General features: G+C 59.4%; 1 protein-coding gene across 1 annotated transcript; it reads right to left on the bottom strand.

Moving 5' to 3' along the window:
- Positions 1 to 1,015: 1,015 nt before the first annotated feature.
- Positions 1,016 to 11,204, bottom strand: LOC138656330 (DENN domain-containing protein 5A-like). Its single transcript, XM_069743677.1, has 7 exons — positions 11,033 to 11,204; positions 5,911 to 6,029; positions 5,367 to 5,548; positions 5,185 to 5,267; positions 4,968 to 5,091; positions 4,723 to 4,891; positions 1,016 to 1,645 (listed from the first exon to the last, which is right to left on the bottom strand). Exons 1-7 carry the CDS (start codon positions 11,126 to 11,128, stop codon positions 1,462 to 1,464), a joined length of 957 nt encoding a protein of 318 aa, XP_069599778.1. The 5' UTR covers positions 11,129 to 11,204; the 3' UTR covers positions 1,016 to 1,461.
- Between the last annotated feature and the right edge of the window lie 1,702 nt (positions 11,205 to 12,906).

Here is a 12,906-nt window from a genome sequence, read left to right as displayed (position 1 = left end):
TCCTCCAGCACTTGGCTCATTAGGTGGTGGCCACTGATAGGACTCAACGATCCCCCGAAAATTAAATTGAACACTGGGTTCCCAGAGTAGTGGCCACTATACCTAGTGCACGATGGAACTGGAAATCTTGTCACACTTTAGTTGACAAGGGGGCGTAGTTTACTAAATGACATTACTCCAAAACTTAGGTGCAAAAATGTGCTGCAAAGATGCGTAAAATTAACCAGAAGTGTATAAAGGTGCGCCACATTTATCATGTATCTTCAGACTTTGCCGTCTTGATATCGGACAGGAACATATTAGTAAATGTCCCCCAGTATTTCCTCTGCTCCCGTCACTCGGCCATGATGGGAAAAGTGGAGAACTTGGTGCACTGCGCCCTCTGGTGGCCGCTTATTGTAAAAGCCCGTGTTTTTCCACACACCACTGTGGAAGTAGAAGTCTGATAGGTATGAGGCTAAAATGGAGAAATATTTTGTCCCTCTGGCATTCAGGTAATCCACAATCACAATCTGCCTATTTTACAAAGGAAAAAAATGGAAATCTGTGCTGAGAATTTTAAGATTGCGACACAAACTAAGACTTCGTTATACCAATTAGTGCCGGTCTGTAAAGGGGCCACAATGGGGATCCGGAAGCTTGGTCTGCTCACCTGACCCATCCTATAAAAGAACGCAGAAAGCGACCATTGTGTAAATGTATTTATTTTATAACCTGATCTGTGCAAAATGCCTCCTGCACCAGAAGCGGACGTCCGGAGGTGAGGGCAAGAGACGATGTGCGGCCGCCTGATTATTGCATGTCGGAGGAACACGAAGCAGCATAAATAACTCATCTCAGACAGAATATATAGGAAATGTCAGATCACGGGCGGCAAGAGGGCGATCCAAAAGAGAATGTCCTCCCCGTCTTCATGTGCCCTCCATGCCGGGGAGGGAAAGTGACACGGGCAGGAGAACATGAAGAGTTAAATAAATAAAATAATGCATATCAATAATAAAAAAACAAACAAACACACGATGTGTGCATTTATGTCGCCATATATAAACACTCTCCGAATGTCACAAGGTAATACTGACGAGGAAAACCCCACACGACTCCATAACACTGCGGCCGAGCACAAGAAGAGTTAAAAATATAGAATCTGCTTTTATCTGTCCTGTATCAGCAAATAAAGGACGAGGCAGTGAGAAAGCAAATGCTCGGAAAATGTAACAGACGGAGAAACGGCGACGACTCTCCCCGGGATCCATGGCAAGTCAATAGGACAGCTTGACAATAAGCCGTGCGATATTCACCGACACCTCTCTCATATGAAAGGATGTAACGAGTCTATAGCATTTACAGAAATAGAGATACTCTAATACATCAGCCGGCGGAGATCAGGGGCGCCGCTCCGTGCACAGTTGTGGTCGATCTCTGGGCTTCGTGGCTGGGATCGGGCTCAGATGGTGATCCCGCTCAGATGGTGATCCCTTTGATCAGAGAGCTCTCCAGGGTGATATTGAACTCTTGCAGCGTCTGCAGGACGCGGATTAGCGAGTTGACGAGGGTGTGGTCCTTTATTAACGCCGTGTCCTCGTACATCTGTGCTATGATGGGGCAGTCGGCCAGGAGGGCGATCCAGTGGTGCAAGTGATGATCCCTGCAGAAAGTGGCAGGAGAGATGAGAAGAACACAGATCGCTATATAGACAAATGATACATGACCGACTTCATACAGGACTTCATACATTGTCACAGAATGGAAAGGCCTCAAGGATCTTTCCTTCACAGTCCGCAGGCATCACGCAGCATTTCTGTAGCCAGGCGTTCAGCTCTGCCAGCAGCACATAAGCAAGACAGATTCCCTTTCACTTACAGCAAGCAGAGGTCTTGTATCTCAGTCACGGCTGCCAGTTACCACACTATGCTGTCTACATCCCACTGACGGAGTCCCCACAAAACTGCGCACACGGAATCTGCAAAACTCTGAACTTTCCCACAATGTTAAAATGTTTACTTGACTCTTCTCCAGCGCAGGAAGCAAAGCCGGGCACTAAATAGTATAGTTAATAACGCCAAGAATACGCAGATATTCAGAAGAGACACCATCCAACAGACTATGGGGCATCTCCCCATTATTCACCATCCAACGGACTATGGGGCATCTCCCCATTATTCACCATCCAACAGACTATGGGGCATCTCCCCATTATTCACCATCCAACGGACTATGGGGCATCTCCCCATTATTCACCATCCAACGGACTATGGGGCATCTCCCCATTATTCACCATCCAACGGACTATGGGGCATCTCCCCATTATTCACCATCCAACGGACTATGGGGCATCTCCACATTATTCACCATCCAACAGACTATGGGGCATCTCCCCATTATTCACCATCCAACGGACTATGGGGCATCTCCCCATTATTCACCATCCAACAGACTATGGGGCATCTCCCCATTATTCACCATCCAACAGACTATGGGGCATCTCCCCATTATTCACCATCCAACGGACTATGGGGCATCTCCCCATTATTCACCATCCAACAGACTATAGGGCATCTCCACATTATTCACCATCCAACGGACTATGGGGCATCTCCCCATTATTCACCATCCAACGGACTATGGGGCATCTCCCCATTATTCACCATCCAACGGACTATGGGGCATCTCCCCATTATTCACCATCCAACAGACTATGGGGCATCTCCCCATTATTCACCATCCAACGGACTATGGGGCATCTCCACATTATTCACCATCCAACGGACTATGGGGCATCTCCCCATTATTCACCATCCAACGGACTATGGGGCATCTCCCCATTATTCACCATCCAACGGACTATGGGGCATCTCCACATTATTCACCATCCAACAGACTATGGGGCATCTCCCCATTATTCACCATCCAACGGACTATGGGGCATCTCCCCATTATTCACCATCCAACAGACAACAGACTATGGGGCATCTCCCCATTATTCACCATCCAACGGACTATGGGGCATCTCCACATTATTCACCATCCAACGGACTATGGGGCATCTCCCCATTATTCACCATCCAACGGACTATGGGGCATCTCCCCATTATTCACCATCCAACAGACTATGGGGCATCTCCCCATTATTCACCATCCAACGGACTATGGGGCATCTCCCCATTATTCACCATCCAACGGACTATGGGGCATCTCCCCATTATTCACCATCCAACGGACTATGGGGCATCTCCCCATTATTCACCATCCAACGGACTATGGGGCATCTCCCCATTATTCACCATCCAACGGACTATGGGGCATCTCCCCATTATTCACCATCCAACGGACTATGGGGCGTCTCCCCATTATTCACCATCCAACAGACAACAGACTATGGGGCATCTCCCCATTATTCACCATCCAACGGACTATGGGGCATCTCCACATTATTCACCATCCAACGGACTATGGGGCATCTCCCCATTATTCACCATCCAACGGACTATGGGGCGTCTCCCCATTATTCACCATCCAACGGACTATGGGGCGTCTCCCCATTATTCACCATCCAACGGACTATGGGGCATCTCCCCATTATTCACCATCCAACGGACTATGGGGCATCTCCCCATTATTCACCATCCAACGGACTATGGGGCATCTCCCCATTATTCACCATCCAACAGACTATGGGGCATCTCCCCATTATTCACCATCCAACGGACTATGGGGCATCTCCACATTATTCACCATCCAACGGACTATGGGGCATCTCCACATTATTCACCATCCAACGGACTATGGGGCATCTCCACATAATTTTGCAGGTTGTTAGAATCTCAGCAAAACCAAAGTTAGAGATTTCTGCCTCAATTCAGCACACCAATTTTTTCCGGATTTATGGCGTAAATTGCTTTGAAAGGTTGCGCTCCGGTTTGGCCCACCCCTACCCAAAAGGGCACAGCTGTGGCGGGATGGGGCGAGACGTCCGGTGAGTGGTGTGAACCTCTGTCTTCCACAGATCTCTCATCAGGACTTAGATGAGCGGTGTGGTTCCTTAGGATAGAGATTGAGCCCAGTCACTGACTGGAGTAATATTTCTGCCGGAGGTGCACGAGACACTCCTGATTCCTTAAGAGGTGAGCGCCTCAATAAATCAGGAGCGTCAGACTCTTACCCCCCTTGATGCATCGGGGCCTCTCTGTTCAGCATTAAAGTGAATGTTTTCATATCGTTGACGTCTAGGCGCCATTTAATCATTACTTTTTCATGGGCAGAGATGGGTCCTCGCTCATCAGAAGAAGAGGGATGGATGGAAGGTTCTATTTATAGGATGCAAATTATTTTCTTGAGCTCTTATTATTTAGTTTTTTTTAGGGAAGTGAAATAAACAGAAAAGCAGCAATTTAATTTTTTTTACAAACTTATCTAGTCCTATTAGGAGACTCCCTTCTTCAGAACTTTGCAGTTCATCATGTATCTGGCAGAATACAATGGGCTCAGTCCGGGGAAAGCCAGAAGGCTATGACATTCAGTGATCGCATCAAAGGGGTTATTAAAAACTAGTTATGACCCCAATTATAGCAGATTTTGGCCCCAGTAGACCCCAATAAGTAATGATGTTGCGTCCAGCTCCTGTGTCTGCACCATCACGGTAAGGGAAGCTGTCCGAGCTATGGCCGCCTATGTGTACCTTCTCTACAAACGTATGACTAGTACTTTAAGGCAGCGTGCACTCACCGGGCCCCTAGACACACAAACATCTGGAACTTTCCGTCTTTGCCAATGTTCCTGGGCGTGCCGTTTATGGCGGTGATGAAGCGGCTGAAGTTGCAGACCCGTTTCTGCCAGTCCTCCCCCGCCGCCGTGTCACTCGCGTCCAGCGCATCGTAATGTGCTTGTGCTTTTTCTACGGATAACATGATCAGATGTCAGTAGTCACCGGGAAAGATGCGAACCTGCCGGAGCCCAAGTCGTGCTCCTACCTAAAAAGTCCCATATGAAGATGCTCTTAAAGAGTCGCGGGGACTTGAATCCGTGCTGGAAGACTTGCTCCAACGCCGCGACCAAACCACACTCTCCGCACAGCAACAGCGTCAGGCTGCCCCTCTACAAGACAGGAATACAGAAATACCGGCGCCCGTCATCACACGATCAGCCATGTCGTGTTAGTACCAGGGGGACGTCACAAATCCATCGTACCTCCTTCTCCGGCTTGTGGAAATGCTTGACGATGCCGTTCACTGCCTCTCCTATGGCCTCCTGGATCTGCCCCGTGTTCAGTTCTACAAGGAAAACAGTGGATGAGCGCCATGAAATAACAGAGTGCAGAAAGATTGGCATCACCAGCAGGGGGCGCTCTAATAATAATAAGGGGTGCTTACTGGGTCTGCTATTGGGGGATATGGCCACAAGTCTCCGGATCATGCCCGGGGAGTGCTGCAGAGGAGGCGTCCGGCAGGGTCTTTCTTCAGTATCTGGTGTGGACGTCAGAAGATCTCCAACCAGAACCCTCTCCAGACTCCCATCATCCATCCCTTTCCCCAGCCATCGACCGCACGGGAACCTGGAAGAAGAAAAAAATGCTAGAAGAGAAAAAATGGCTGCTCTTTAGCTAGATTATACTCTACTCACATCTAGAGCTGCATTCAAAATTCTGCAGGCTTCCTGATAAGAGTCAAGGCTACAGAGGCTGGCATCTCTCTGCTGCCCCTGCTGGTCTAGTGAGGTAATGCATGGTGGGAGATGTGTCTACAATACGCACCACAGTAAAAATGACATTTCCCACAAAGTGATGCGTCAGAGCACGAGCGCTCAGCTGCACCTCTCAGTGCTGACCTCCAGGGGGCAGCAATAAGGCACAGAATGCAGCTCTGGACGTGCCGGGCACAAGGTAACGTGCGATCAGTACTGGCCGCCGGCCCTCACTTGTACGCGTGGCCCGTGATCTCGTTCCGGACCATGACGTGCTCCACCAGCCACTTGGCGTACAGCCCCGAGTTGTCGTGTCCGATCTGCACGGTCGTCAGCTTGCCCAGGTTTTGGCACTGTGCGGGGAGACAAGAGGCGCAGGGTCACATCATCGCTGTGATATGGAAGGTAGAGGACAGCGGGCAGAAGGCGACACGGCGGCCAGAGGAAGGGGGCGACACGGCGGCCAGAGGAAGGGGGCGACACGGCGGCCAGAGGAAGGGGGCGACACGGCGGCCAGAGGAAGGGGGCGACACGGCGGCCAGAGGAAGGGGGCGACACGGCGGCCAGAGGAAGGGGGCGACACGGCGGCCAGAGGAAGGGGGCGACACGGCGGCCAGAGGAAGGGGGCGACACGGCGGCCAGAGGAAGGGGGCGACACGGCGGCCAGAGGAAGGGGGCGACACGGCGGCCAGAGGAAGGGGGCGACACGGCGGCCAGAGGAAGGGGGCGACACGGCGGCCAGAGGAAGGGGGCGACACGGCGGCCAGAGGAAGGGGGCGACACGGCGGCCAGAGGAAGGGGGCGACACGGCGGCCAGAGGAAGGGGGCGACACGGCGGCCAGAGGAAGGGGGCGACACGGCGGCCAGAGGAAGGGGGCGACACGGCGGCCAGAGGAAGGGGGCGACACGGCGGCCAGAGGAAGGGGGCGACACGGCGGCCAGGGGAAGGGGGCGACACGGCGGCCAGGGGAAGGGGGCGACACGGCGGCCAGGGGAAGGGGGCGACACGGCGGCCAGGGGAAGGGGGCGACACGGCGGCCAGGGGAAGGGGGCGACACGGCGGCCAGGGGAAGGGGGCGACACGGCGGCCAGGGGAAGGGGGCGACACGGCGGCCAGGGGAAGGGGGCGACACGGCGGCCAGGGGAAGGGGGCGACACGGCGGCCAGGGGAAGGGGGCGACACGGCGGCCAGGGGAAGGGGGCGACACGGCGGCCAGGGGAAGGGGGCGACACGGCGGCCAGGGGAAGGGGGCGACACGGCGGCCAGGGGAAGGGGGCGACACGGCGGCCAGGGGAAGGGGGCGACACGGCGGCCAGGGGAAGGGGGCGACACGGCGGCCAGGGGAAGGGGGCGACACGGCGGCCAGGGGAAGGGGGCGACACGGCGGCCAGGGGAAGGGGGCGACACGGCGGCCAGGGGAAGGGGGCGACACGGCGGCCAGGGGAAGGGGGCGACACGGCGGCCAGGGGAAGGGGGCGACACGGCGGCCAGAGGAAGGGGGCGACACGGCGGCCAGAGGAAGGGGGCGACACGGCGGCCAGAGGAAGGGGGCGACACGGCGGCCAGAGGAAGGGGGCGACACGGCGGCCAGAGGAAGGGGGCGACACGGCGGCCAGAGGAAGGGGGCGACACGGCGGCCAGAGGAAGGGGGCGACACGGCGGCCAGAGGAAGGGGGCGACACGGCGGCCAGAGGAAGGGGGCGACACGGCGGCCAGAGGAAGGGGGCGACACGGCGGCCAGAGGAAGGGGGCGACACGGCGGCCAGAGGAAGGGGGCGACACGGCGGCCAGAGGAAGGGGGCGACACGGCGGCCAGAGGAAGGGGGCGACACGGCGGCCAGAGGAAGGGGGCGACACGGCGGCCAGAGGAAGGGGGCGACACGGCGGCCAGAGGAAGGGGGCGACACGGCGGCCAGAGGAAGGGGGCGACACGGCGGCCAGAGGAAGGGGGCGACACGGCGGCCAGAGGAAGGGGGCGACACGGCGGCCAGAGGAAGGGGGCGACACGGCGGCCAGAGGAAGGGGGCGACACGGCGGCCAGAGGAAGGGGGCGACACGGCGGCCAGGGGAAGGGGGCGACACGGCGGCCAGGGGAAGGGGGCGACACGGCGGCCAGGGGAAGGGGGCGACACGGCGGCCAGGGGAAGGGGGCGACACGGCGGCCAGGGGAAGGGGGCGACACGGCGGCCAGGGGAAGGGGGCGACACGGCGGCCAGGGGAAGGGGGCGACACGGCGGCCAGGGGAAGGGGGCGACACGGCGGCCAGGGGAAGGGGGCGACACGGCGGCCAGGGGAAGGGGGCGACACGGCGGCCAGGGGAAGGGGGCGACACGGCGGCCAGGGGAAGGGGGCGACACGGCGGCCAGGGGAAGGGGGCGACACGGCGGCCAGGGGAAGGGGGCGACACGGCGGCCAGGGGAAGGGGGCGACACGGCGGCCAGGGGAAGGGGGCGACACGGCGGCCAGGGGAAGGGGGCGACACGGCGGCCAGGGGAAGGGGGCGACACGGCGGCCAGGGGAAGGGGGCGACACGGCGGCCAGGGGAAGGGGGCGACACGGCGGCCAGGGGAAGGGGGCGACACGGCGGCCAGGGGAAGGGGGCGACACGGCGGCCAGGGGAAGGGGGCGACACGGCGGCCAGGGGAAGGGGGCGACACGGCGGCCAGGGGAAGGGGGCGACACGGCGGCCAGGGGAAGGGGGCGACACGGCGGCCAGGGGAAGGGGGCGACACGGCGGCCAGGGGAAGGGGGCGACACGGCGGCCAGGGGAAGGGGGCGACACGGCGGCCAGGGGAAGGGGGCGACACGGCGGCCAGGGGAAGGGGGCGACACGGCGGCCAGGGGAAGGGGGCGACACGGCGGCCAGGGGAAGGGGGCGACACGGCGGCCAGGGGAAGGGGGCGACACGGCGGCCAGGGGAAGGGGGCGACACGGCGGCCAGGGGAAGGGGGCGACACGGCGGCCAGGGGAAGGGGGCGACACGGCGGCCAGGGGAAGGGGGCGACACGGCGGCCAGGGGAAGGGGGCGACACGGCGGCCAGGGGAAGGGGGCGACACGGCGGCCAGGGGAAGGGGGCGACACGGCGGCCAGGGGAAGGGGGCGACACGGCGGCCAGGGGAAGGGGGCGACACGGCGGCCAGGGGAAGGGGGCGACACGGCGGCCAGGGGAAGGGGGCGACACGGCGGCCAGGGGAAGGGGGCGACACGGCGGCCAGGGGAAGGGGGCGACACGGCGGCCAGGGGAAGGGGGCGACACGGCGGCCAGGGGAAGGGGGCGACACGGCGGCCAGGGGAAGGGGGCGACACGGCGGCCAGGGGAAGGGGGCGACACGGCGGCCAGGGGAAGGGGGCGACACGGCGGCCAGGGGAAGGGGGCGACACGGCGGCCAGGGGAAGGGGGCGACACGGCGGCCAGAGGAAGGGGGCGACACGGCGGCCAGAGGAAGGGGGCGACACGGCGGCCAGAGGAAGGGGGCGACACGGCGGCCAGAGGAAGGGGGCGACACGGCGGCCAGAGGAAGGGGGCGACACGGCGGCCAGAGGAAGGGGGCGACACGGCGGCCAGAGGAAGGGGGCGACACGGCGGCCAGAGGAAGGGGGCGACACGGCGGCCAGAGGAAGGGGGCGACACGGCGGCCAGAGGAAGGGGGCGACACGGCGGCCAGAGGAAGGGGGCGACACGGCGGCCAGAGGAAGGGGGCGACACGGCGGCCAGAGGAAGGGGGCGACACGGCGGCCAGAGGAAGGGGGCGACACGGCGGCCAGAGGAAGGGGGCGACACGGCGGCCAGAGGAAGGGGGCGACACGGCGGCCAGAGGAAGGGGGCGACACGGCGGCCAGAGGAAGGGGGCGACACGGCGGCCAGAGGAAGGGGGCGACACGGCGGCCAGAGGAAGGGGGCGACACGGCGGCCAGAGGAAGGGGGCGACACGGCGGCCAGAGGAAGGGGGCGACACGGCGGCCAGAGGAAGGGGGCGACACGGCGGCCAGAGGAAGGGGGCGACACGGCGGCCAGAGGAAGGGGGCGACACGGCGGCCAGAGGAAGGGGGCGACACGGCGGCCAGAGGAAGGGGGCGACACGGCGGCCAGAGGAAGGGGGCGACACGGCGGCCAGAGGAAGGGGGCGACACGGCGGCCAGAGGAAGGGGGCGACACGGCGGCCAGAGGAAGGGGGCGACACGGCGGCCAGGGGAAGGGGGCGACACGGCGGCCAGGGGAAGGGGGCGACACGGCGGCCAGGGGAAGGGGGCGACACGGCGGCCAGGGGAAGGGGGCGACACGGCGGCCAGGGGAAGGGGGCGACACGGCGGCCAGGGGAAGGGGGCGACACGGCGGCCAGGGGAAGGGGGCGACACGGCGGCCAGGGGAAGGGGGCGACACGGCGGCCAGGGGAAGGGGGCGACACGGCGGCCAGGGGAAGGGGGCGACACGGCGGCCAGGGGAAGGGGGCGACACGGCGGCCAGGGGAAGGGGGCGACACGGCGGCCAGGGGAAGGGGGCGACACGGCGGCCAGGGGAAGGGGGCGACACGGCGGCCAGGGGAAGGGGGCGACACGGCGGCCAGGGGAAGGGGGCGACACGGCGGCCAGGGGAAGGGGGCGACACGGCGGCCAGGGGAAGGGGGCGACACGGCGGCCAGGGGAAGGGGGCGACACGGCGGCCAGGGGAAGGGGGCGACACGGCGGCCAGGGGAAGGGGGCGACACGGCGGCCAGGGGAAGGGGGCGACACGGCGGCCAGGGGAAGGGGGCGACACGGCGGCCAGGGGAAGGGGGCGACACGGCGGCCAGGGGAAGGGGGCGACACGGCGGCCAGGGGAAGGGGGCGACACGGCGGCCAGGGGAAGGGGGCGACACGGCGGCCAGGGGAAGGGGGCGACACGGCGGCCAGGGGAAGGGGGCGACACGGCGGCCAGGGGAAGGGGGCGACACGGCGGCCAGGGGAAGGGGGCGACACGGCGGCCAGGGGAAGGGGGCGACACGGCGGCCAGGGGAAGGGGGCGACACGGCGGCCAGGGGAAGGGGGCGACACGGCGGCCAGGGGAAGGGGGCGACACGGCGGCCAGGGGAAGAGGGCGACACGGCGGCCAGGGGAAGAGGGCGACACGGCGGCCAGGGGAAGAGGGCGACACGGCGGCCAGGGGAAGAGGGCGACACGGCGGCCAGGGGAAGAGGGCGACACGGCGGCCAGGGGAAGAGGGCGACACGGCGGCCAGGCACTATAATACTATAATACAGCGGCCAGGCATTCATCAATGAGCCAGACTCTGCAGAGACGAGCGTGTGAGACCGCTTACAGTGCCCAGATACCAGCGACACCCTCCGCAACATCAGCAGCACAAATATCCAACGCACCTCATGGGTCATCTCCAGGATATTCCGGGGAACCTGCAACACACCCGTCTCGCCCATCTCCCCCGAGATACAGATCCAGGGGTTGGCAGTGAACATGGAGCCTCCGAGCTTCTTACTGGGAATGATGAGGATGTGATAAGGGATCACTGAGGAGAGAAGAACATGAGACAAATCATCCACCGAGACCACGTATCACCGAGGAGCAGCTGCATTATACTACAGAGCTGAACCCACAATGCTGCTAACTTCAGTGCAAGAACCTCCTAGTGTAGTGAAATATGTATAGGTTTATATGTGTGACTAGCAGTAATATAACATCTGTCCTGAAACTACAGGGGTCACAACATAAGTTATCCTGAGAAGGCAGTCTCCTGTCTCCAATCTCGCCAGGGGGCCTCGCTAAGAACCAGGAAGGGGAAACGTTTCACACCTTCGGCTCTTTTGAAGAGAGATGTCAATTACAGCCTGACACTATTTATATATGAGAAACGTTACACAAAGCGTTTCAGAGAAAATAATATATTCATTGGTGGAGCGGCCATGGTTCTGTCACAAACCAGCAATTATAATATTAACCTGAGAGGCTGGTCTAGAAATCTGACCTCCAGGTTGGCTCTATAAATTAGGCCTACACAGAAAGAAAGCTGTTCACATGAGAGGGCAGCCTGGGAAGCTGATGTGAGCAATTCCATATTTCTCCCTCCCTCAGGGACAGAGAATCAGAATGCAAAGTTCGATATTTCTGTAAGTTTTATCCCTTAATTTTATCACTGTTTTTGCATATTTGCATGTCACTTTTTATTCCAGTATTTTTATATACTTTTTATTGTAAGCACTGCACCTTTTCTATTAAAGTTTAAAACATTAAGTCTGAACCTTGTATGCTCTAAAAGAATCCAAAGCCTTAGAGTGTGTGACCCTGGAGATTGGCAGACAGTAGTAGTGATATTTCCAGGACTCATCGCCCGTGTGATCGGTGAGTGGTGGCAGCGTGTATGAACGGGTGTGTGGCGTGGGCCGGTGTATGATTTATCCTCCCATTACAGCATAGGACAGAGGTTGAATGCTGGACAGAGAGGGGAGATAGATTAACCCTTGCAGGAGCAGCACCCAGTCACGTGTGAGAGCAGGCACATGACACCTAGCATACACTCCGAGGTCAGCATCTGCCCTTGTGATATGCAGTCTGACACAGAATAGTGAGTGCAGCTCTGGGGCATAATACAGGATGTAACTCAGGATCAGTAATGTAATGTATGTACACAGTGACTGCACCAGCAGAATAGTGAGTGCAGCTCTGGAGTATAATACAGGAGGTAACTCAGGATCAGTAATGTAATGTATGTACACAGTGACTGCACCAGCAGAATAGTGAGTGCAGCTCTGGAGTATAATACAGGATGTAACTCAGGATCAGTAATGTAATGTATGTACACAGTGACTGCACCAGCAGAATAGTGAGTGCAGCTCTGGAGTATAATACAGGAGGTAACTCAGGATCAGTAATGTAATGTATGTACACAGTGACTGCACCAGCAGAATAGTGAGTGCAGCTCTGGAGTATAATAATAATAATAATAATAATCTTTATTTTTATATAGCGCTAACATATTCCGCAGCGCTTTACAGTTTTTGCACACATTATCATCACTGTCCCCGATTGGGCTCACAATCTAGAATTCCTATCAGTATGTCTTTGGAATGTGGGAGGAAACCGGAGTGCCCGGAGGAAACCCACGCAAACACGGAGAGAACATACAAACTCTTTGCAGATGTTGTCCTGGGTGGGATTAGAACCCAGGACTCCAGCGCTGCAAGGCTGTAGTGCTAACCACTGCGCCACCGTGCTGCCTACCTAATACAGGAGGTAACTC

Source organism: Ranitomeya imitator, unplaced genomic scaffold, assembly GCF_032444005.1.
Source record: "Ranitomeya imitator isolate aRanImi1 unplaced genomic scaffold, aRanImi1.pri SCAFFOLD_1023, whole genome shotgun sequence".
Taxonomy (NCBI): Eukaryota; Metazoa; Chordata; class Amphibia; order Anura; family Dendrobatidae; genus Ranitomeya; species Ranitomeya imitator.
Note: the sequence above shows the minus strand (reverse complement) of the source record. Positions and strands in the feature narration are given on the sequence as shown.